At 37.2% G+C, this 27,080-nt stretch overlaps 1 protein-coding gene across 2 annotated transcripts in view; it reads left to right on the top strand.

Annotated features, from left to right (window-relative positions):
- LOC126032359 (UDP-glucuronosyltransferase 2B31-like) overlaps window positions 1–27,080 on the top strand; it is a 102,132-nt gene that overhangs the window by 70,646 nt on the left and 4,406 nt on the right. The window contains exons 2-4 of one of the 2 annotated variants that reach the window (XM_049790019.1): window positions 5,850–5,998; window positions 9,994–10,125; window positions 18,330–18,417. The exons of the other annotated variant lie outside the window; for it this stretch is intronic. Of the exons in view, the coding sequence (XP_049645976.1) occupies window positions 5,850–5,998; window positions 9,994–10,125; window positions 18,330–18,417 (369 nt within the window). The remainder of the gene's footprint in view (window positions 1–5,849; window positions 5,999–9,993; window positions 10,126–18,329; window positions 18,418–27,080) is intronic. 2 annotated transcript variants of the gene reach the window in all.

The following is a 27,080-nucleotide window of genomic DNA, read 5'->3' as shown; positions in this document are numbered from 1 at the left end:
GGACTTGGAAGAGTTCTTGCATTGGGGATACTTTTGGAACTAAGTCCGGTTTCAAGTAACAGTCCACGTTAGGTAAGGAGGGCCACGCAGCATGAGTCAGCAGGGGAGTTGGCTGCCTTTTCTGGCAGGAGATGAGGTGTGGGTTTGACTGTGTGTCCCTTCGCTTGGGTGATGGGTACTGGTTCGTTGGGGTAGGATGTCAATCTTGATGCCTAATAGATTAAGGACTGAGGGTGAAGAGTTTTAATGCAGTGGGAGGTCTGGATGGGATTGAAGGGTAAAGGGATAGTTGGATTTCCAAAGAGGAGAAAGAGGAAGGTATATGGAAGGAGTAGAAAGGGAGAAAAGAGAAAATACATTAGAAAGAAAGGGAGAAGAGAAAAGGAAAAAAGAAAAGAGAAGAAAAGAAAAAAATAAAAAGAAAGTAGTGAGAAGAGAGGAGAAATCACAAGAGAATACTAGTTTGCTTGAATGTGTTCGATGAGTAGAGCCTGTAGTTTAAGTCTGTACATCGCAGTTGTTGCTTCGGTGGTGTGACTGGTCACGTGCTTCAATTCCTAAAAGAAGGTATAACCTAGAGATAAAGTGTATGTTAAAGTGTTTTCTCAGGACCATCTCGTAGTGCAAGCTAGGTATGGTATCTTGTGTGACTGATCCCCGAGCTGCCATCTTAGTTTGTCCACCCTTTGTATCCAAGAATGCCTATGGACAGAAAAGCTGAGAGGTTATTTTAAATATAGTAAGATAAAGGCATTAAAACAGTGTTATGTTATGTTTCCAATGGAGTCAGTGATTTCCCGTGGTATTCTTTACCTGTGATCCTGTATATGATCTCTAAGGAATTACTGTGGGCCTTTGTTGTAGAAGGCTGATTATATATCCGTTCTCTCTATGCTGCTGTTTCTGGTGTTGCTGGTTTCTTTGTAGTATAATGCAGGGGTCTTCAAACATTTTAAAGTGGGGCCCCTATTACGGTCCCATAGAGAGCTGGAGGTCCAGACTATATGAGCTACTAATTCCTACTCACACTGCACATATCTTATATAAATAAAATGAAAACCATTTATGAATAAACAGATCACGCACCAGTATTTCAATGGGAATTGTGGGCCTCCTTTTGACTAATGAGATGGTCAATGTCCGGTTCCACATTTGTCACTGCCAGCTGTAACAAGTGATGCAAGTGGACATCAGTTAATCTTGATTTGGTTGGAGATTGCAGATGTTTCATTCTTGAAAAGTCTGTTCACAGGCATAAGTGCTACCAAAGATGGTTACCATTTTGAGTGCATGGTTCCTGATATTTGGATATGTCTCAGAGGGGAGAGATGCATAGAAATTCAAAAGGTTATTTGTCTTAAATGCGTCTTTCAGAGAGTCACAATTCTGCAGTTCAGCCAGTTCCATTTGGTAAATTGTAAGGACATTTTTAATCTCAAAAGAAAATGGGTTACGAAAAAGCTGTATGTCCTGTTCGTGGAGATGAAGCTCTTTGAATCTAAATTGAAACCCCTTTTGCAACAATTCTAGTGAAGCCAGACATGTTTCCTTTGGGAACGCAACCAATGGTTTGTCTGCTGACAGGTTTTGAGTTGTTGGGAGATGACTGAAGTTTTCCTCCTGTATTTGTTTGATGATAAGGCCTAATTTTACTTCAAGTGCTTTCACATGCGATGCCATATCACAGATGAGCTTCCCATTGCCTTGAAGTTGCAGATAGAAACTGTTTAGTAACTCTGTTTTATCTGTCAGAAAGGCAAGGTGCCATTTCCATTCTGTATCATTGAGCTCTGGTACTTCTTGGTTTTTTGAAAGTAGAAAAGCTGTAATCTGCAGAAGTAAGTCATAGAAATGTTTCAAAACTCTCCCTCTACTCAGCCAATGGACTTCTGTGGGTGGAGGCAGTTGACGTCATCCCTGAGAAACCATGACACTGAGTGTATATGCTGGCAGGTATCTTGGCAACCAAACAGCACTCATTACTGGCGGGCCAGATCAGACTCTCTGAAGGCTGCATGTGGCCCATGGACCATAGTTTGAAGACCCCTGGTATAATGTGTAGTCAAGAGTTTGTGTTGTCCCTTTTTCATGTATTTTGGGCACTGCTCCCGAGTATATGTTGACTATTACAGTGTTTGGAGTTTTTACCCTTTTAAACCCTGTTATTTTATTGTTTAGAATTAGTTGTGTATAAGATGTATTTGTAGGTGCTTCAGAATAGTACTACCACTTTGTGTTTATCTTTTGTCTTCTGACTTACTTCATTTAACATAACATGTTCTAGGTCCATCCACGTTGCTGCAAAGTCTGTGATTGTATCATTTCTGACTGCCGTGTAGTATTCCATTATGTATAGATACCACATCTTAATGATCCATTCATCTGTTGTTGGACATAGAGGTTGGTTCCAAGACTTGGCTATTATACTGAGTGCTGAGATAAATAGTGGGGTGCACACGTATTTTGGAATGAATGTCCTTCCTACTTGGGGGTATATACCTAGGAGAGCAATTGCTGGGTCAAATGGCTGCTCAATTCTGAGTTCTTTGAGCACTCTCCAGACTGTTCTCCATAGGTGTTGGACTAGGAGGCATTCCTACCAGGAGTGGATGGGAGTTCCTTTCATACCACATCCCTGCCAACAGAGATTGTTCCCATTATTTTTGATGTGAGTCATCCTCACTGGTGGACAAAGATATTCTACATGGGTTCTGCCTTATTTTTCTTAATGCTTTTGACTGTAAGTTCAATGTTTAGGCATCAGCAAGGGGATTTCTTCTGAGAACTCTGTTTATGGGCGATTGTTCTTTCACTGTAACTTTACCTTGTCCTCTTTCCATCATTGTTCTCATAATTAAAAATAAAAAGTAAAAAAAAAAAGAATAATGGCTGTCCCTGCTTCTATTGTGTTTTCCATTGGCCTGAATAATTATTTTCCATCCTTTTATTCTAAGCCTGTGTTTATCCTGTAGTTTTAGGTGTGTTTCTTGCAGACAGCAGAAGTCCGGTTTATTTTTCCTAATCCAGTTCTCTACTATGTGTCTATTAATTGGAGAGTTTAGTCCATTAACATTTAGGGAGATTATTGACAGAGATGACTGTTGTGCAGCTGTGTTGTGTAGGGTGATTGTTGTTACAATTGGGGGTTTGGATTGTGTGATTTGTCTCTGAGTAGGTCGTTTAGGATTGGCTTTGTTTGCACAAATAATTCAAGTTCGTTCTTGTTTGAGAATGTTTTTAGTCTGCCTTCCCATATGAATGATAGTTTTGCTGGGTATTGGACCCTGGGTTGGAAATTTCTTTCATTCAGTTGTTTAAATGTTATTCCACTGTCTTCTTGCTTGTATTATTTCAATTGGGAGATCTGGTTTGATTCTTATGTCCCTTTCTTTGTACTTGAGTTTTTTTCTCCCTTATTGCTTTAAGGAGTTCATCTTTCTCTTTGTTTTTTTGTCATTTGGATTACTATATGTCTTGGTGTTGGTTTATTAGGGTCTATTTTATTGGGGACTCTCTTCACTTCCTCAATTACCATTGAAGTTTCTTTCTAGAGGGTGGGGAAGTTCTCTGCTATTATCTCCCTGACTACTTGTTCTTCTCCTTTCCCTACTTCCTCCCCTTCTGGTATACCCACAATTCTTAGATTGTTTCTTTTGTCCTTGTTCATTAGATACTGGACTTTTCCTTCCAGTGCTTTGCCTTTTATTTCTTTGTTGGTTTCTTGATCATTTTTTGTTTGCAGTTTTCCTTTGAGTTCGTCAATGTGCTTCTCCAACTCTGTGTTTCTGCTCATAAGGCTTGTAACTTTGTCTTTTAATTCCTTCAATTCTTTTTGTATGGAATTTCTCATGTTCTTTAACATTTCTTCCTTAATTTGGCTGATTCGTTCATCCATAGATTTCTTATACTCGGTAGCTAGCATTTCTTTCATTTCTTTTATTAATTCTTGCATTTCCTTCCTCATTGCTGCTTTTAGGTCACCTTCACATGAATCTGCATTTTGGCAGACTTGGAAACTTGCTAGGGTTTTTCTCCGTATCTCCAGATATTAGGGTTCTCCTTGATTTGCCTATATTTCTTTGCATTTATTGGTGTGCTTTGGAGTGCTGTGCCTTCTAAATTCAGCCTGTTTTGATCCCCTGTGGCGTGAGTGTGGGTCCCCTTCCTGAGGGTGGTTCTAGAGAATCTGTTGGGTGAGCTTGCTGAGGTTTGGCTCCTCCTGTGCTCTTTATGTGGCCTGATCCATTGCTTTGCCCTTTTGTTCTCAACTAGTGCTGGTCCTTTTCTGGCCACAATGGTGGAGGGCGCTGTTGAGTCTATTTCCCCCCCCTCCCCCGTCCTCCCCCTGCTACCTGGAAGTCAGCCTTCCTTCAGTGGGTCTGGTCAATTTCCTTCTCTTCATTCCTGTCAGCCGGTGCAGTTCTGTTTCTGGTCATCTGTTTCTGGTCACAATGGTTGCGGGCGCTGTTGAGCCTAGCTCTCTGTTCCCTCCCCTATCTGGGAGTCAATGAAGCTCCACCCCCTCCGAGCTTCGCAGAAGAAATTCCCCCAGCCAAACACCCATAGCTCCCCTCAGCCCTTGGGAACTCTCAGGTCCACTCCGGGGCTCAGGGGGGTAGGTTGCTCTAGGTTACCCAAAGGTCCAGGTGGCAGGCCAAGCTCACCCAGTCTATTGGTCCTACCCTGTTCCAGTAGCACAGAGTGGGTCTTGCACAGGCGACTCTGACCAGCTACGTGCCAGGGAACTGCACTCCCCTGTCTAAGCTCAGGTCAGGTGGGGTGATCTCTGGGGACAGGAGAGTGAGGTGGTGGGTAAGGGGGTCTCTGCACACCCACGTGGAGTGACCCCAGGGGAATGCACTCAGCCTGGGTACCGGCACAGGGGTTGCGGATGCGAGAGTCCCTGCATGCCCAGATCGAGTGGCCTCAGGGCACTGCACTCACTCTAGGGACAGGCACGCAGGCTGGCCTCTTTCCTTCTTTTTAATCTCCATCTTCTTTCTTCTTTTCTTCTACACCATCTTCGTCTACTTTTTCTTCATCCTCGTCTTTTTACTTACTTTTTTGTCTTCTTGTGCTTCCTCTTCATCATTCTAGTTTTCTTTTCTTCTTCAACATCATCATTATCTTGTTCATATTCTTTATCTTGTTTCTTGTCTTTTTCATAATTTTCATCTTTGTCTTCTTCATCTTGCTCTACTCTTCCTTCTCCTCGTCCTCCATCTTCTTTTTTTGGGAGGGGGTCCTCTTAATTCTTTTCTTTTACTTTTTCCCTCTTCTTTTCTTTTCCTCAATTTTTATTTATTTCTTTGTCTTCTTTTCATCTCTCTCTCTTTCCCCATCTTCTTTTCCTTAAAAATTGCATTAGTTATTTGAGAAGTTGTATTATTCTATTTGACATTCAGTAGTGTTTTATCTATTTCATTGGAAATTTTTATGGACCTCCATATGGGAATTGCATTAAATCTGTACAATGCTTTGGGGAGTATTGTCATTTTATTGATGCTAACCTTCCAATTTACTCTTTAGTTAAGTTGCCTCTAAGTGCTTTATTTCTGGTACACTCTACTTCTCAATATTCAGATAATTTTTGTATTATAAAAACATGTCTGACTACATTTTTAGAACATATATGTTGTGTATATAATATAACCATTGTATAACAGATAAAATCTTTTTAGGAAACGACAGATGATGTGAGAAAATACAGATATAGTTAGATAGTTTACATAACCAAAAAGTGTGACTTTCCTTAACTCCACTTTACAAAGATCCATTTGAAAATTTCTTGAGTATTCACATTATGTATTTTCATTGTCCACATATTAATAATTGTTTTTTTCTTTTAGGAAGACCTTCTAAGGTACATAAACTAATGGCAAAAGCTCAAATATGGCTCATGAGAACATATTGGGATATTCAGTTTCCTCATCCAATCTTACCAAATTTTGAATTTGTAGGAGGACTCCAGTGCAAACCTGCCAAACGTCTACCTAAGGTAAATGTAGTATAGTATTTTCTGTTTGTACTGGGTTTTATTATCAGAAATCAAGTTAGGACAATTGCACATAAAAATAGGTGCATGCCATCAAATTAGTTATAACTTTACAATTAAATATAAATTTATATTAGTGTCGTAATATCTAAAAATATCATTTGAGACTTTGATTTTGCATCAACTAATAACAGTTTGAATAGCTTGTTCAGTCATGAAGCAAAGCTGTAGCAAAAATCATTAAAATGCCTTTATAACATGACTTTTAGCACCATAACTACAAAAGTATTATATGGAGTGAATGCATAATGTAATATGTAATATACATACATACATTATGCTATATGTAATAAGATTTTAAGGTCTACTAAAATGTATGGTTTTTGTTGTTAACACTATTATTTACCAAGTTTGTTATAATTCAGTTGTTTTAGCCATTAAAGTTCCAACAACTATCCCTCCAGAAATGACCTTCCCCATTTTCACACACACTAACCCTAATGCCACCTCTATTGAAGGCACACATTTATTTACCTTCTTTATTATAACACAAATAAAATATTCTAAAATGTAAATCAATAAGAATCATCTTGTCATAATTATTATATCTCATAATAGTATTCCTAAAATCAGTTACTGAGGCTCCACTGTAATGATTAGTGCTAGTTAAGACTTCTGTGTTATTGATTAAAGTAATTTATCTTGGTAGACTTCTACATAATTTTACCATTGTATTTGCTGGTATCCTAATGGATTGACAATCTATGAAATTACAAGATGTTATATGGCCAAATCTGTGGCTGTATGGCCAAAGACCTATAGACTTGGAATAATTTGGTGACTTGACAGTTTAATAAGATTCAGTTGTGGAGCTTGGGCCAACTTTACACAGAGAGAGGTACTAAGTGTTGTTGCAAACTGTGTGATCTCAGGCAGAAATGGGAATCTGCCTATTCCCCATTTGAGAAGGTTCAGAGTTGTCTGTCCAGATCAATATACCAGGAAAGAATTAATAACGTCATATTCTTTGAGATTAGGTGTGGAGCTGAGCTGTTCCTATGCTGTCAAATGGCAAGAATGGGCAGGGGTTGTTGGGTTTTTCACTGCAGAGTGAAGGGTAAGTAAGAAATGAGCCCCATAGTTTTTAGCCAATAGACTGGTACCTTTTGGGAAGAATCAGTTGCTTATAATTCTTTTGAGATCAGTTATGAAGCTGGGTAATTTCTATGTCAGAATATAGGGTGAGAATGTGGGATGCTATATCTTCAGGGTGAAAGAAAAATATTTGTGCTGCCATTCTGAATTGATCAAGTTGTCAAATTGATAACGTCTACCTGGGAGTATTGGCATAAAACTGCTCCTTTGGAAATCAGTTGTAGAGGTGGTCCACTTTTATGACACCAAGAAAATCAATCTAAAATATTGAATTTCAATCACTTTCTTGTGTTTAAAAACAGTCCATCATGTAACATTGCCAAGAATATAACTTGTTAACATATAGGATAAAATGATTTGTGGTGGAAAGCAAAATGTCAATATGATCTATAATACAGCTAATCCTTTAAAATACTTTAATAAGAATACATTGAAAAAGTTTATGATATTTAATACACTGTCTACATTGGATTTGCAACAATGTAAAACTCAGATTTTATGAAGATGTTCTCTGTTTAAAAATAGTTTACATATGAAAGCCCACTTAAAATATATACATTTAAAATATAGATTATGGTTACAGGAATGACATTGTGTTATGTTTCCCAGTGGTAATGAATTCACAAGGGTGAACATGTTTGTTTTCTATTTTGTGAAACAAGGTTTGCTGCATTTTTGGCCTAGATGAGAAAAAAATCTCTCAATAGTGCATGTATTCAGGAACAAGTACAAGAGAATTGACACAGGGCACAAGTTGCTTGCTAGTCTAAAACTACAGCATATCAATAACTATAACAACATAGGATCAAATGTATATTTTCTGGAGTGAAATCTTAATACATATTCAGTAATAATCCCTAAACACAGTCAATGCAGGGCTTGGCTAGAATGCCAAGCTGGCCATTTTCCAACAAGTTAACATATCAGATCTTGAAGACGATTAAATATTCACTGTTATTAGCACCAGGAGGTAACTATGTCTCTGGTCCAGAAACCGTGAGTGGGATAAGTAGAGTATTTTAGGTTGCAAGTTATCAGACGCATGTAGGCAGCCATAGTTGCAGAGAAACCTATGCTGATGATGCAACCTATGCTGCCAGATTACTAGTAAATTGAAATCATTCCAACATGGCTAAAAATATGTATTCAAGAACACGCTATATCAAATATAAGGAGGTTGTGCACAAACTAGTAAGCCACAACTTTTGTTAATTCTGCTTTTCTGGGAGTAACTCTAAGTTAGTTCTGACAACAACTATGTGGACATAGCATGAGTTCTGATTAGCAACCTCATGTAGCTGTGTGCAAATTTACAATGCTGAGGAAATTTGGGTCATGAATATCCAGTCTCTACACAGTGACCATAGTTGCAGAAACCTGGGGAGCCTTGCTGAATTTAGTAAGAAGTTTAGGTCTGAATCCCATCTGATGAAAATTAAGTGCACTACAAAACAGACATGGAGCAGAAAATGAAAGCCCTGAAACAATGTGAGAACCAATAGGAAGTGAGAGCTATAAATCTTTCAGGAAGAAGCTGTACAGTTGACGTTTTGATCATAGAACTATAACTTACTTGGTAGAAATCAGATGACTGCACTGAGGATGTTCTGATTTACTTTTTGAAACTTAAGTTTTAATATTTAAGGAGGTCACCACTAATTTTCCTGCCAAGATCTCAGAACATTCTTTATATTTCGTATTTTCTTGATCTCATTTTGGATGCAGGAACATGAAGCAAGAAGACTAAAGTGTAAATTATTGCTTTATCTTTACAGACTCCAGGTTTGGAAGTTAAAATAAGTCCTAGATAGAAATTGCCTACTATGATATTATAGTTAGTGACACTGATCAGAATATATAGAACTTTTCTATTGGTAGTAAGTATACCTGGTTCTAACTCTATGGAAAACATTATACACACTTCTTAAAAAAATATAGTGTGTAGGAGATAGGTCACAAAGGAAAATGCTGGCATGTTGCTGATGCTGGTCCAATCACTACCACCACAAGATTCTGAAATATCTGTGGATGCAGTCCTAGAAAATAAGGAGTATATCTTGTTAATAACCTGAAATCTTTAGAAACTAAGCTGATACATTTTCATGCAATTCTTTGCACTGCAGGGCATTTTCAAAGGCACTTGCATCAAATTGTTGTTCAGGTAAGACAAAGATCATTCAGAAGGATTTATGACCATCTTAGCACCACTAGGGAGACTCCCCAAAACAAAACTTTGCTCATATATGACCCAGATATTGTATTCGTGGACATGTAACTAAGAACACAAAACCATTAAATTGAAAATATGTATTCACAACAATAATCATCAATACTTTATTCATAAATGTTATATAATAGAAAGTGTTCATGGCAAAAAATCCTTGCATGTTGTAAATATATTTTTATATAAACATAAAATCCTTACCTCATCTTGAAGGCAAAAAGCTGCTAAATGAGGATGGAGAGGGAAACCTGATATGACACTGGAGAAGTTATATAAAAGCCGACAGGCACTTCAAGAAGATAAAGAACAGTGACTTTGCATGCCCCAAAGCATAAATATATAAGCAGTACTGAATAATGTTATAGCTAAAAGTATATCTACAATATAAAACTTGTATATATTTAAAATAATTTTAGATAGCATTATTCATCCAAAAACAGTTAAAATATTTTTTCTTCGACTAGATGGTAGAACTACATTTTTATTATTGATGTGTGTGATGCCAGGATTGAAAAAGGGGCTCACACTTGCAATCAAGTGCTTTATCCTTGAGCCGCATATTGGCTCCAGTCTTATGAGGTTATATTATTTATACATGGAGAAATGTTTTTCTTCTCAGGAAATGGAAGAATTTGTACAGAGCTCTGGTGAAAATGGCATTGTGGTGTTCAGCCTGGGATCAATGGTTTCTAATATGTCTGAAGAAAGAGCCAATGTGATTGCATCAGCTATTGCACAGATTCCACAAAAGGTTAGATATTATCTATATATAATAAAAAGTATTAACAATCTGTCTCTAAAATTTGTAATGTTTTGAAGGTTTACATATACAAAAATATTTAAATGTATATGTATAATAATTGAGATTATAGATTGCATGCAATAAATAGTAAAGTGTTATGACTAATGTTTTAATTTATCAATACAAAATATACATGACAGTCGTTCAAGTAAAACAAAGGATACATGGAAGAACAATAAGATTGAGCACAAAATAAAATGTATTAAGGAACGATAGAATGGTTATTATAATAATAATTTGAGCAGATTCAGAAGCATCAAAATCTAGCCTAAAATTTATATATTTTCCTTGCAAAGTAAACACTGCAAATGGTATTATAAAAATATCAAACCATAACTTTAACTACTAATCTATAAAGCAAGAAAGTCATCAGATAATATTGGTTGTATGGTAATTTAGGCCTCATTTCCTAGTAAGTTAGATAAAAATTTATTTGCTTTTAGTGTGCAATTCAAAATACTATATGAATTTAAAAGTTGCCTCTAAATTTCTAAACTAGACACAAATATTTTGAACATAAGAAAACTCAGAACATGAAGAAAGCCAATAAGATATGTTTAGTATAGGAAAATGGTGAGGTACTCCATTGCTTTAAACTTCCTAGTGAATTAAATTTTATTAGTTACTACAATACATAGCTAACCATTACATTATGTTCATTCACTGATATGTTTTTATTTAAACAAATTTATTACACACATTACTATGTTTGGGTTTCAGTCATGTAAAGAACACCACCCATCACCAGTGCAACATTCACATCACCAATGTCCCAAATCTCCCTCCTCCTCACCCAACCCTCGCCTGTACTCTAAACAGGCTTTCTATATCCCTTGTACATTCTCATTATTAGGGTAGTTCAAAATGTAGTTATTTCCCTAACTAAACTCATCCCTGTTTGCAGTGAGCTTCATGAGGTGAGCTGTAACTTCCAGCTCTTTTCTCTTTTGTGTCTAAAAGTTATTATTGCAAGAATGTCTTTCATTTTTCTTAAAACCCATAGATGACTGAGACCATTCTGCATCTTTCTCTCTCTCTCTCTCTCTGACTTATTTCACTCAGCATAATAGATTCCGTGTACATCCATGTATAGGAAAATTTCATGACTTCATCTCTCCTGACAGCTGCATAATATTCCATTGTGTATATGTACCACAGTTTCTTTAGCCATTCATCTGTTAAAGGGTATCTTGGCTGTTTCCAGAGTCTTGCTATGGTAAATAGTGCTGCAATGAATATAGGTGTAAGGAAGGGATTTTTGTATTGTATTTTTGTATTCCTAGGGTATATTCCTAGGAGTGATATAGCTGGGTCGTATGGGAGCTTGATTTCCAGTTTTTGGAAGAACCTCCATGTTGCTTTCCATAAAGGTTGAACTAGATGGCATTCCCACCAGCAGTGGATAAGAGTTCCTTTCTTTCCACATCCCTGCCAATACTGCTTGTCCTCATTCTTTGTGATGTGTGCCAATCTCTGGGGTGTGAGGTAGTACCTCATAGTTGTTTTGATTTGCATCTCCTGATGATTAGTTATGTGGAGCATTTTTTCATGTGTCTTTTGGCCATTTGTATTTCTTCTTTTTCAAAGTGTCTGTCCATTTCTTCTCCCCAATTTTGATGGGACTAGATGTTTTTTTCTTGTAAAGTTCTGTCAGTGCCTTGTATATTTCGGAGATTAGCCCCTTGTCTGCTTGGAATTGGCTAAATAGATTCTCCCACTCAGTGGGGTGCTCTTGTATCCTGGGTGCTATTTCCTTTGAGGTGCAGAAGCTTCTCAATTTAATATATTCCCACTGTTAATCTCTGCTTTCACTTGCTTGGAGAGTGCAGTTTCCTCATTGAAGATGCCTTTAGTCTCAATGTCCTAGAGTGTTTTACCTACATGTTGTTTTATATATCTTACGGTTTCATGTCTGATATTGAGGTCTTTCATCCATTTGGATTTAACCTTCGTACATGATGTTAGCTGGGTGTCTCAGTTCAATTTTTTGCAAGTGGCTAGCCAGTTGTGCCAACACCACTAGTTGAAGGGGCTTTCTTTGCTCCATTTAGAATTTTTGCTCCTTTATCAAAAATTAGCTGATTGTATGTCTGGGAAACATTCTCTGAGTATTCAAGCCTATTCCACTGATCTGAGGGCCTGTCCTTATTCCAATACCATGCTGTTTTGATAACTATAGCTTTGTAGCACAGTTTAAAGTTGGGGAAAGTAATTCCTTCCATATTCTTTTTCCCAATGACTGCTTTAGCTATTCTAGGGTGTATATTCTTCCATATAAATTTCAAAAGTGCCTGGTCCACTTCTTTGAAGAATGTCATGGGTATCTTTAGAGGGATCGCATTAATGCTTTGGGGAGTATTGCCATTTTAATGATGTTAATCCTGCCAATTCATGAGCAGGGTATGTGCTTCCATTTCCATGTGTCCTCTCTTATTTCTTGGAGTAGAGTTTTATAGTTTATTTGTATAGGTCCTTCACATTTTTAGTCAAATTGATTCCAAGATATTTCAGTTTGTGTGGTACTATTTGAATGGGGTTGTTTTTTTAACGTCAATTTCTTCCTTATTACTATTGGTGTATAGAAAGGCCATTGATTTTTGTGTGTTAATTTTGTAGCCTGCCACCTTGATATATGAGTCTATTGTTTCTAGAAGCTTTTTCGTAGAGACTTTAAAGTTTTCTAGGTAGAGTATCATGTCATCTGGAAACAGCGAGAGCTTGACTTCTTCCTTTCCTCTCTAGATTTTCTTGATAACTTTTTCTTGCCTAATCGCTATATCAAGTACTTTCAGTGCTATGTTGAATAGAGTGGCGAGAGAGGACAGCCTTGTCTTGTGCCAGAATTTAGAGGAAAGGCTTTCAGTTTTTCTCCATTGAGGACAATAATTTCCTCCAGCTTGTGTTAGATGGCCTTAACTATATTGAGAAAGGTTCCTTCCATTCACATCTTGCTGGGAGTTTTGATCAAGAATGGGTGTTGGACCTCATCAAATGCTTTCTCTGCGTCTATTGATATGATCATGTGGTTTTTATTTTTCTTGTTGTTGATGTTGTGTATTACGTTGATAGATTTACGGATGTTAAACCAGCCTGGCATTCCTGGGATGAAACCTATTTGATCATAGTGGATGACCTTCTTAATGAGGCATTGAATCCTATTTGACATGATTTTGTTGAGGATCTTTGCATCTGTATTTATCAGTGATATTGGTCTGTAATTTTCTCTTTTGGTAGCCTCTCTGTCTGGAATCAAGGTGATGTTGGCTTCATAAAAGCTATTTGGAAGTGTTCCTGTTTTTTCAGTTTCATGAAAGAGTCTTGCCAGGATTGGTAGAAGCTTCTATTGAAAGGTTTGAAAGAATTCATTAGTAAATCCATCTGGGCCTGGGCTTTTGTTTTGGGCAGACATTGATTTCTGTCTTAATTTCCTCAATAGTGATAGGTGTGTTTAGATATGCTACATCCTTTCATTCAACCATGGAAAATTATAAGAGTCCAAGAATTTATCCATTTCTTCCAGTTTTCATTTTTAGTGGCATAGAATTTTTCAAAGTAGTTTCTGATTACCCTTTAAATCTCTACCATATGAGTAGTGATCTCTAATTTTTCATTCCTAATACGATTATCAAGTTTCTCTCTCTTTCTTTGTTAGTTTTGTCAGTGGTCTATCAATCTGTTTATTTTTTCAAAAAATCAACTTCTGCTTTTGTTGATATTTTGGATTGTTTTTTGGGTTTCCAATTCATTGATTTCTGCTCTCAGCTTTGTTATTTCCTTCTGCCTCCCTAGTTTTGGGTCCTTTTGTTGAGCACTTTCTAATTCTATGACTTGTGTCTTTAAGCTATTTAGGTATGCTGCTTCTTCTTTCTTGATGTGTGCTTGGAAAGCTATAAATTTTCCTCTCAGTATGGCTTTTGCTGTCTCCCATAGGTTCTGATAGTTTGTGTCTCCATTGTCATTCGTTTTCAGGAAGGTTTTGATTTCCTCCTTGATTTCATCTCGGACCCACTGGTTATTCAGTATTAGGCTGTTTAACTTCCAGGTATTAAAGTTTTTCTTCTATGTCCCTTTGTAGTTCACATATAATTTCAGGGCCTTGTGGTCAGCGAAGGTAGCCTGCAAAATTTCTATCCTCTTGATATTATGGAGGTATGTTTTGTGTGCTAGTATGTAGTCTATCCTGGAGAATGTCTCATGTACATTAGAGAAGAATGTGTATCCAGGCTTCTGGGGCTGGAGTGTCCTGTATATATCTACTAGGCCTCTTTCTTCCATTTGTTTTTTCAGGTCTAGTATAGTGTTGGGTTTCAGTCTAGTTGACCTGTCAAGTGTTGACAATGCCGTCTTGATGTCTCCCCCAATTACTGTGTTGTTATTGATATTATTTTTCAGATTTGTCAACAATTTTATTAAATATTTTGTTAGCCCCTCATTCGGTGGATATATGTTTAGGAGAGTGATTTCTTCCTGCTGTACGTAATCCTTGATTAATACAAAATGTCCATCTTTGTCCCTTATAATTTTCCTAAGTATAGTTTGCATCATCTGATATTAGTATGGCCACTCCAACTTTTTTATGGGTGTTGTTTGCTTGAATGATTTTCCTCAAGCCTTTTATTTTGAGTCTATGTTTGTTCTGACTATTCACGTGCGTTTCTTGTAGGCAGCAGAAAGTTGGAGTGCATTTTTTAATTCATTTAGCAACTCTGTGTCTCTTAACTGGTGCATTTAGTTCATTGACATTGAGAGAAAGAATTGTCCTGGGAGTTAGTGCCATCTTTATATTGAAGTTTGGTGTGTCTGCTGTCAGTCTCGTCTTAAAGTAGGCCATTCAGTTTTTCTTTTAAGAATGGTTTTGAGTCTGTAAAGTTTCTGAGCTGTTGTTTGTCTGTGAAACCATGTATTGTTCCTTCAAACCTGAAAGTGAGTTTTGCTGGGTGCAGTATTCTAGGTGAAGCATTTATTTCATTGAGTTTTGTCACTATGTCCCACCACTGCCTTCTGGCCTTGAGTGTTTCTGGTGACAGGTCTGCAGTAAATCTCAAGGATGTTCCCTTAAATGTAATTTCTCTTTTTGATCTTGCTGTTTTCAGTATTCTGTGTCTATCTGTGGGAATCGTCATTGTGACTAGGGTGTGTCTTGGGGTGTTTTTTCTGGGCTCTCTTTTAGTTGGTACTCTTTGGGCTTGCAGGATTTGATCACATGTATGCATTAGCTCTGGTAGTTTCTCTTTAATGATGTTCTTGACTGTTGAGTCTTCCTGGAGATTTTCTTCCTGGGTCTCTGGGACTCCAATGATTCTTAATTTGTTTCTGTTGAGCTTATCATAGACTTCTATTTTCATCTGTTCCCATTCTTTGGTAATTTTTCCATTGTTTGATCATTTGCTTTAAAGCTTTTTCCCAATTCCTTCTGCTGTATGGAATTGTTATTCATCTCATCTTCCAGTGTTCTAATTCTCTCCTCAGCTGCTGTTAACCCGTGAGAAAGCTCAACCATGTTTTTCTTCAATTCATCTACTGAGTTTTTCAGACTTGTTATTTGACCTGAAATTTCAGTTTGGAGTTTTCTGATTTCTATCTTCATATTCTCTTGATTCTTATTAGTGTTCTCTTCTATACTTTCTTTTTTTTTTTTTTTTTTTTTGGTTTTTGGGCCACACCCGGTAACGCTCAGGGGTTACTCCTGGCTATGCGCTCAGAAGTTGCTCCTGGCTTGGGGGACCATATGGGACACCGGGGGATCGAACCGCGGTCCCTCCAAGGCTACCGCAAGCAAGGCAGGCGCACCTTACCTTTAGCGCCACCGCCCGGCCCCTCTTCTATACTTTCTATGAGTTCTTTGAACATCTTCCATATTGCAACTCTAAACTCTAATCTAAACTCTAATCTAAAATCTAATCTAAACTCTAATCTCTGAGAGATTGACTTATTGGTTGGTCATGTTCAAGTCTTCAGAGTTGCCATTGTCATTCTCTATGTCTGGCACTGGCCTGCGTTGTTTCCCCATTGTCACACTTGTATTGTGGGTTTTTTTACGTGTTGTGGTTGTATTCATTGGCTAAATGATGTGCACAGCTGTGCTCTTCTGCCTCTTCCCTTTCTGGGCATGTATACTCACCTCAGGAAAGGCTCCAGGGAATGTGAGCTGTCTGTAGATGAGCCACACACAGGATAAAATAAGGCTGAAAATGCAGCACAGCACAGAAGACAGGCAGATAGGGGTGTTGGCATCTGAGTTTCAGCAGAGTTCAGCAGCTTTCCCTTTCTGGGCTTGTAAACTCACCTCCAGGGAAGGCTCCAGGGAAGGCAAGCCTCAGCAGATGAGTCACACACAGGATGAAATCAGGCTGAAAATGGAGCACAGCACAGAAGACAGGCAGATAGGGGTGCTGGCATCTGAGTTTCAGCAGAGTTCCTCAATTCTGTCTCTCACTCTGAAGCAGGCAGGATCACCGGCAGGAATGCTGATGAAATCCAGACTCAGGCAGCTCTAGTCTTTCTTTTTATCTCGTAAATCTTTGCAATGAAGACACTGTTCTGCTGGTCTATGCATCACACATCCATATTTAGTCACCTATTTCTAGAGCTGACATCAGACTTGACATACTCTTTCCTAAATATTTTACATATATTATCTCCCTTCACCCTCCCATAAACATGGAAGAAGCATGGAAGTCATGACTGATGCAAGTCAGCCTCTGAAGTGGTTGACTAATGGAGGGATGGGGGATGAGGTCTTTCCCCTCCAGCTCAGAGTTCGCGTCTGCCACCCCATCCAGCCGACGGTTCTGAGGTGAAATGGCGGGTAAACAGCTCTCAGACAGTCAGGCTTGTGGAAATATTAGCTTTATTCGGTGGACAAAACTGAAGTCCAAAGTCTCAGCCTTAGTTCCAGCAAAAAGCCCTATGTTCGTTTTATTGCTGAGGAAATGAAGTTAACAAAAACCATAGCAAATAAATGTGCTTGTTTACAATAACTGGGTAATTCCCACCAAAATTTTTTGGGATAGCCTATAGAGATTATATGTAAGTATCATAAAAATTAATAGTGAGGGGCCAGAGAGATAGCATGGAGTTTAGGTGTTTGCCTTGCATGTGAAGGTCGCTTGGTTCAAGTCCCTGCATTCCAGATGGTCTCCTAAGCCTGCCAGGAGCGATTTCTGAGCAAGGAGCCAGGAGTAACACCTAGCTGCTGGGTGTGACCCAAAAAAACAAAAACAAAGGGGCCGGGCGGTGGCGCTGGAGGTAAGGTGCCTGCGCTAGCCTAGGACGGATCACGGTTCGATCCCCCGGCGTCCCATATGGTCCCCCAAGAAGCCAGGAGCAACTTCTGAGCGCATAGCCAGGAGTAACCCCTGAGCATCACAGGGTGTGGCCCAAAAACCAAAAAAAAAAAAAAAATTAATAGTGGTGGGTTTTTTTCTTTTTTTACCACATTGTAGAAGTTCTACTGGTCATTGGGGTAAAATGCAAACAATCTTGCATTTCTTTTCACTATCTATTGTATTTCTATAGCCAAAAACTCACTCCTTTTCTACATTTCAACAAATTCTCACTAAGAAACTGAAATCTCTCAGTGAGTATATAAAAATATCACATCCTGAATATTTTTCTTATAATGTGCCTGATATTAGAGGGGAAAATGTAGCTGTCATATTTTATAAAAAGAACACATTCATGAAATAATGAATTACTTCTTGGGACACTATTCACCTGAGGATTTGAAGATGAGCATCAAACTGTTCTCACTCCAAATTTAATCTTAATAGAAAATATATCTCATGTGACACATGGTTATTTTATTTTTAAACTTTATAATATTAAATGTTGAATTAGTTATAATAAATAAAATAGGCACATGTATATCTTAAAACTTCCTGAGTAAATTATTAAAGTTTTAAGTTTCAAAAATGTATTCACTATTATATTATTATATTATATTATTATATTACTTTTATTTTAGTAATATTTTAGCTGTTTTTAGTTTAAGTGCCTTATTTTGTACTTAAACAATTTGTGTAGAAAATTGTAAATGTAACTGAATGATCTTTTGTGTTTCTATTGTTTAAAAATTCTCATCAAACTTTTAAAGTTTAATTTTAATTTAATACTTAACTAATAGGTTTACACCATTTTCTTAATACCAATAGGTTCTATGGCGTTATGAAGGCAGGAAGCCTGATACTTTAGGCACCAATACTCGTCTGTATAAGTGGATCCCCCAAAATGATCTTCTTGGTAAGATACTAAAATTCTAAAAACACTGAAATGAAAATAATTCAATGCAAATGATAACCATTTATAAGAAATAAAATATACTAAATATTTGTTAAAATGTTAACCAATAAAATTTCACATTATATTTATTTTACCAAACCTGCAGAGTAGTACATAACAATTGCTATTTTCTAATATCCATTTCTTTGTGTTCAAATCAAGTCATATTATTCTAATGCAATTCATTTTAACAAACAAGTTTTCATCAAGTTACCAAATTAACTATATGATACACCTCTCTCCTTTTTCCATACTGTTTCAATCTTTATAGGTCTTCATCATCATTGAAACAAATAAGTTGCATTGTTATACCATTAACTGTAATTTCTATAGGAAAAATTCCATAATATGTGAAGAAATTTATGAAAATAATACATCAATAAAAAGATAATTTTCCTTTCCCTAATCAATATATTTAGTAAGAAATGTATTAATTACTCAGTTTATTTACTATAATCTTTAAGGCTAACATTTTACTTAGTCATTTTACTAGTCTTTTTAGAACACTCAATGGAAATTTTAATTTAAACATGTTATTGTCTGCAGAATTACAAGCTATCATTATTGCTTACGTAGTTTTGCATAATTTGCCAATGTTAACTAAAACCAACAAAACCCTTCTAAAAATATTTTCATAAAACAAAGAATAAATTAAAAAAAATTTTCAGACTGATAGCTCTAAGACTTGGATAAATATACATGTGTTAAATGCTCTTGCGTATAATTCCTGGTAACACAGTGCCCATAATAATTCTTGCTGAGGTACTCTGTACATGTGAGCACTGCAGTCCCTGGCAGCATTGCATCTCCTGAAACCGACGTGTGACCCTTTTGGTAAGTTTGATCTCACTGTGAAATAAACTTCAGTTCTATACTCTGCATGGTGGGGATACCTAAAAAATATAATAATTGTTGTTTTTTTTCTCAAAAAGTAAAAAAGGTATAATAAAAAGAGAGAATATTAGAAAATTTCCTCAGATAAATGTTCTAGAGATAGTGACCCAGAAAGGCCAGTGTAATCCCACACACTAAACATGAGATTCTAGCAAGCCAGGAGTGATCCTTGATCTTTAGTATAGGGCGAGGACAAAGCCCAACATTGGTAACTGTGATAAACTATCCTGCCAAAAAGTTTGAATAAATTTGATTGCCCTCAAATTCAAAATTGGAACTGAATCATCTTTTCCACACTTTTTAAAAAATTTTGGGGGGGTAACACACCAGGTGGTTACACTCAGGGGTTACTCCTGGCTATGCTCTCAGAAATTTGCTCCTAGCTTGGGGGACCAGCACATGCAAGTCAGTCACCTTAGGGCTTGCACCATCACTTCGAACCCTCCCCCACAAATATTTTTTGAGTAGTTCTAGACACATTGCTACGTGGATCTTTTTAAAAATCATGAACTGTGGGACCAGAGAATAGGACACTTGCCTATTCAAAATTAACAAGCCCAGCATGAGATATCATGTTTCAATCACCACCTGAGGGAACTATGAATAGAGTCAGAAGTATGTTCTGGGCACTGCTCAGTGACCCAAAACCAAAAGAAAAAAATTATATGTAATGATCATCAAATTCAAATGATATTATGATATCAATGAGCATTTTTGGCAGTGCAAGAAATAAAATCCTCAACATGAAATTATTATTGAATACATTGTCCTATCATAATATAGAGTTTAAGTTTTGCATCTCTGAAAATTAAAATGGTATACAGCACATTAAGTTCTACACTAAAGGTCAATTACCTCAGCATTTAGTTCATTGTGACACTATTTTTAATATAATTTTTTTATTTTGAGAAAAGTGGCTTACATATATTTCACAATATTTTAGGTACATATTAACATTGAATTACAGGAATTCCATCCTCAAAGTTGTTCTCCCTCTACCCCCATTCCCATCTTACATGCCATATTCCCCACTCTCACCACCCCACGGCTGCCAGTATAAGTGGTCCCCTGTGTCTAGCTTACTACTTAGTGATCATACAACTGTTTGGTCATGGTACCCTCCATTATTTCCCCCTCTATTTGAGAGGCATGACTAGATAGTTCAAGTTATGTGGCTTTCTTCTGTGCTGTGCTGTGCTGTGCTGTGCTGCATTTTCGGCCTGATTTCATCCTGTGTGTGGCCCATCTGTGGATGGCTCACCTTCCCAGGAGCCTTCCCTGGAGGTGAGTTTACACACCCAGAAAGAGGAAGCCGCTGAACTCTGCTGGAACTCAGATGCCAGCACCCATATCTACAGTCTTCTGTGCTATGCTGCATTTTTGGCCTTATTTCATCCTGTGTGTGGCTCATCTATGGATGGCTAACTTTCCCTTGAGCCTTCACAGAAGGTGAGTTTACACACCCAGAAAGGGGAAGCCACTGAACTCTGCTGAAACTCAGATGCCAGCACCCTATCTGCCTGTCTTCTGTGCTGTGCTCCATGTTCGACCTAATTTTATCCTGTGTGTGGCTCATCTGCGGACATCTCACGTTCCCTGAAGCCTTTTCTGGAGGTGAGTTTCATGCCCAAAAAGGGGAAAGGCAGAGGAGCATGGCCACTCCACTTTGCAGCCGTGCACATCATTTAGCCAATGAGTACAACCACGACACATAGAAAAACCCACAATACAAGTGTGACAATGGGGAAACAATGCAGGCCAGCACCAGAAATAGAGAATGATGATAGCAACTCTGATGACATGAAAATGACCAACCAACTAGTCAGTCTCTCAGAAAAGAAGCTTAGAGTCACAATATGGAAAATGTTCAAAGAACTCAAAGAAAGTATAGAAGAGAACACTAATAAGAATCAAGAGAATATGAAGATAGAAATCAGAAAAATCCAAACTGAAATTTCAGGTCAAATAACAAGTCTGAAAAACTCAGTAGATGAATTGAAGAAAAACATGGTTGAGCTTTCTCACGGGTTAACAGCAGCTGAGGAGAGAATTAGAACACTGGAAGATGAGATGAATAACAATTCCATACAGCAGAAGGAATTGGGAAAAAGCTTTAAACCAATGATCAAACAATGAAAAAAATACTCAATGAATGGGAACAGATGAAAATAGAAGTCTATGATAAGCTCAACAGAAACAACTTAAGAATCATTGGAGTCCAGAGACCCAGGAAGAAATTTTCCAGGAAGAATCAACGGTCAAGAACATCATTAAAGAGAAACTACCAAAGCTAAAGAATACATGTGATCAAATCCTGCATGCAAAAGAGTACCAACTAAAAGAGATCCCAGATAAAAACAACCCAAGTCACATCCTAGTCACAATGACGAATCCCACAGATAGACACAGAATTCTGAAAGCAGCAAGATCAAAAAGAGAAATTATAGGCAAGGGAACAAACTTGAGATTTACTGCAGACCTGTCACAAGAAACACTCAAGGCCAGAAGGCAGTGGTGGGACATAGTGACAAAACTCAATGAAATAAATGCTTCACCTAGAATACTGCACCCAGCAAAACTCACTTTCAGGTTTGAAGGAACAATACATGGTTTCACAGACAAACAACAGCTCAGAAACTTTACAGACTCAAAACCATTCTTAAAAGAAAAACTGAATGGCCTACTTTAAGACGAGACTGACAGCAGACACACCAAACTTCAATATAAAGATGGCACTAACTCCCAGGACAATTCTTTCTCTCAATGTCAATGAACTAAATGCACCAGTTAAGAGACACAGAGTTGCTAAATAGATAAAAAAAAAAAAAAAAAAGGCAATCCGACCTTCAGCTGCCTACAAGAAATGCACCTGAATAGTCAGAACAAACATAGACTCAAAATAAAAGGCTTGAGGAAAATCATTCAAGCAAACAACACCCATAAAAAAGTTGGAGTGGCCATACTAATATCAGATGATGCAAACTTTATACTTAGGAAAGTTGTAAGGGACAAAGATGGACACTTTGTATTAATCAAGGATTATGTACAGCAGGAAAATAATCACTCTCCTAAACATATATGCACTGAATGAGGGGCTAACAAAATATTTAATAAAATTGTTGACAAATCTGAAAAATATCAATAACAACACAATAATTGTGGGAGACCTCAACACGGCATTGTCAACACTTGACAGGTCAACCAGACTGAAACCCAACACTATACTAGACCTGAAAAAACAAATGGAAGAAAGAGGCCTAGTAGATATATACAGGACACTCCAGCCCCAGAAGCCTGGATACACATTCTTCTCTAATGTACATGAGACATTCTCCAGGATAGACTACATACTAGCACACAAAACATACCTCCATAATATCAAGAGGATAGAAATTTTGCAGGCTACCTTCGCTGACCACAAGGCCCTGAAATTATATGTGAACTACAAAGGGACATAGAAGAAAAACTTTAATACCTGGAAGTTAAACAGCCTAATACTGAATAACCAGTGGGTCCGAGATGAAATCAAGGAGGAAATCAAAACCTTCCTGAAAACGAATGACAATGGAGACACAAACTATCAGAACCTATGGGAGACAGCAAAAGCCATACTGAGAGGAAAATTTATAGCTTTCCAAGCACACATCAAGAAAGAAGAAGCAGCATACCTAAATAGCTTAAAGACACAAGTCATAGAATTAGAAAGTGCTCAACAAAGGGACCCAAAACTAGGGAGGCAGAAGGAAATAACAAAGCTGAGAGCAGAAATCAATGAATTGGAAACCCAAAAAACAATCCAAAATATCAACAAAAGCAGAAGTTGGTTCTTTGAAAAAATAAACAAGATTAATAGACCACTGTCAAAACTAAGAAAGAAAGAGAGAAACTTGATAACTCGTATTAGGAATGAAAAATTAGAGATCACTACTGATATGTTAGAGATTCAAAGGGTAATCAGAAACTACTTTGAGAAACTCTATGCCACTAAAAATGAAAACTGAAAGAAATGGATAAATTCTTGGACTCTTATAATCTTCCACGGTTGAATGAAGAGGATGTAGCATATCTAAACACACCCATCATTATTGAGGAAATTAAGACAGTAATCAAATGTCTGCCCAAAACAAAAGCCCAGGCCCAGACGGATTTACTAATGAATTCTATCAAACCTTTTAAGATGAACTTCTACCAAGCCTGTCAAGACTCTTTCATGAAATTGAACAAACGGAAACACTTCCAAATAGCTTTTATGAAGCCAACATCACCTTGATACCTAAGCCAGACAGAGAGGCTACCAAAAAAGAAAATTACAGAGCAATATCGCTGATAAATATAGATGCAAAGATCCTCAACAAAATCCTGGCAAATAGAATTCAATGCCTCATTAAGAAGATCATCCACTACGATCAAGTAGGTTTCATCCAAGGAATGCAAGGCTGGTTTAACATTCGTAAATCTATCAACATAATACACAACATCAACAACAAGAAAAATAGAAATCATGTGATCATATCAATAGACGGAGAGAAAGCATTTGATGAGGTCCAAGATCCATTCTTGAGCAAAACTCTCAGCAAGATGGGAATGGAAGGAACCTTTCTCAATGTAGTTAAGACTATCTACAACAAGCCAGAGGCAAATATTGTCCTCAATGGAGAAAAACTGAAAGCCTTCCCTCTAAATTCTGTCACAAGACAAGGCTGTCCTCTCTCGCCACTCCAATTCAATATAGCACTGAAAGTACTTGCTATAGCGATTAGGCAAGAAAAAGATATCAAGGAAATCTAGAGAGGAAAGGAAGAAGTCAAGTTCTCACTGTTTGCGGATAACATAATACTCTACTTAGAAAACCTAAAGTCTCTAAGAAAAGTTTTAGAAACAATATACTCATAGAGCAAGGTGGTAGGCTACAAAATTAACACACAAAAATCAATGGCCTTTCTATACACCAATAGTAATAAGAAAGAAGTGGACATTAAGAAAACAACCCCATAGACAATAGTGCCACACAAACTCAAATATCTTGGAATTAACTTGACTAAAAATGTGAAGGACCTATACAATGAAAACTATAAAAACTCTGCTGCAAGACATAAGAGAGGACACGTGGAAATGGAAGCACATACCCTGCTCGTGGATTGGCAGGATTAACATCATTAAAATGGCAATACTCCCCAAAGCATTGTACAGATTTAATGCAATCCCTCTAAAGATACCCATGACATTCTTCAAAGAAGTAGATCAGGCATTTTTTAAATTCATATGGAACAATAAACACCCTAGAATAGCTAAAGCAATCATTGGGAAAAAGAATATGGGAGGAATTACTTTCCCCAACTTTAACCTTTACTATAAAGCAATAGTTATCAAAACAGCACGGTATTGGAATAAGGACAGGCCCTCAGATCAGTGGAATAGGCTTGAATACTCAGAGAATGTTCCACAGACATACAATCAGCTAATTTTTGATAAAGAAGCAAAAATTCTAAATGGAACAAAGAAAGCCTCTTCAACAAGTGGTGTTGGCACAACTGGCTAGCCACTTGCAAAAAATTGAACTGAGACACCCAGATAACATCATGTACGAAGGTTAAATCCAAATGGATGAAAGACCTCGATATCAGACCCAAAACCATAAGATTTATAGAACAACACGTAGGTAAAACACTCCAGGACATTGAGACTAAAGGCATCTTCAATGAGGAAAATGCACTCTCCAAGCAAATGAAAGCAGAAATTAACAGTGGGAAAATATTAAGTTGAGAAGCTTCTGCACCTCAAAGGAAATAGCACCCAGGATACAAGAGCTCCCCACTGAGTGGGAGAAACTATTCACCCAATACCCATCAGATAAGGGGCTTATCTCCAAACTATACAAGGCACTGACAGAAATTTACAAGAAAAAACCATCCTATCCCATCAAAAAATGGGGAGAAGAAATTGTCAGTCACTTTGACAAAGAAGAAATACATATGGCCTAAAGACACAGGAAATAATGCTCCACATCACTAATCATCAGGGAGATGCAAATCAAAACAACTATGATGTACCACCTCACACCCCAGAGATTGGCACACATCACAAAGAATGAGAACAAGCAGTATTGGCGGGGATGTGGAGAGAAAGGAACTCTTATCCTCTGCTGATGAGAATGCCGTCTAGTTCAACCTTTATGGAAAGTAATATGGAGATTCCTCCAAAAACTGGAAATTGAGCTCCCATATGATCCAGCTATACCACTCCCAGGAACATATCCTAGGAACACAAAAATACAATACAAAAATCCCTTCCTTACACCTATATTCATTGCAGCACTATTTACCGTAGCAAGACTCTGGAAACAGCCAAGATACCCTTCAACAGATGAATGGCTAAAGAAACTGTGTTATACATATACACAATGGAATATTATTCATCTGTCAGGAGAGATGAATTCATGAAATTTTCCTCTTCATGGATGTACATGAAATCTATTATGCTGAGTGAAATAAGTCAGAGAGAGAAAGATGTAGAATGGTCTCACTTACCTATGGGTGTTAAGAAAAATGAAAGACATTCTTGACATTCTTGCAATAATAATTTTCAGACACACAAGAGAAAAAAGTTGGAACTTACAGCTCACCTCAAGAAGCTCACTGCAAACAGGGATGAGTTTAGTTAGAGAAATAACTACGTTCTGAACTGTCCTAATAATGAGAATGTACGAGGGAAATAGAAAGCCTGTCTAGAGTACAGGTGGGGGTTGGATGCAGAGGAGGGAGATTTGGGACATTGGTGATGGGAATGTTGCACTGGTGATGGGTGGTGTTGTTTACATGACTGAAACTCAAACACATTCATGTATGTAATAAAGTTAGTTAAATAAAAAAATAAAAAAGAAGATATACAGAGCAAGCAACAAAAAATAAAATATGACATAAAAGGAAAAAGAGAATAATCACATTGGTGGTGGGAATGTTGCACTGGTGAAGTGGGGTGTTCTTTACATGACTGAAATCATACAACTACAATCATCTTTGTAATCACAGTATTTAAATAAAGACTTAAAAAAAAGAAAAGTTATCTTTGAAAGATACATTCAAAAAACAAAAATCAACTGTTTAGAAATGACATTTACAAGGTTTTGTTTTGTTTTTGTTGTGGTTTAGGAAATGTGGTCAGAAAAATGAATGGGATAAAGATTGTGGAAAGGGGCATTTGAGAAGTATGAATGTAGTCTACACATGAAAATGCTATCCAATTATTTGATTGCTAATAAAAATGATGCACAAAGAAAAGTTATGTGGCTTTGTTTGAAGAAAAGCAAAGCAATAAAATGTGGGTAAAAATCAAATAAGCCAAAAATAGGCGGAGTGTTGGAAGCTCTCAATTTCAGTTTGAGAGAGGAAAGGAAAAAAGGAAGTGATACATCAACAATAAGAAGTAAATATCAAATAAAAAATCTAGTGAGCACTGCATCAATAAAGACAAGCACCACATAATAACCATGATCCTGAAATAAAATCATAACAGAGCACATAAAGGGAAGAAAATGCTGACAACAACTTCAAGATCTAAACCAAAACGAAGAAATAAAAATAAATAAATAAATAAATAAATAAATAAAAAAGATTATTTTATGCTGTTTTTTTCTGGATAGGCACAGTAAATATTGGGGACATTAGAAAGAGAATTACCTTGACCTAAGAGATACAGGGTTTCTCTCCCTTTGAAGCATACTGTCATGGGAG

Source organism: Suncus etruscus, chromosome 16 (assembly GCF_024139225.1).
Source record: "Suncus etruscus isolate mSunEtr1 chromosome 16, mSunEtr1.pri.cur, whole genome shotgun sequence".
Classification (NCBI taxonomy): domain Eukaryota; kingdom Metazoa; phylum Chordata; class Mammalia; order Eulipotyphla; family Soricidae; genus Suncus; species Suncus etruscus.
Note: the sequence above shows the minus strand (reverse complement) of the source record. Positions and strands in the feature narration are given on the sequence as shown.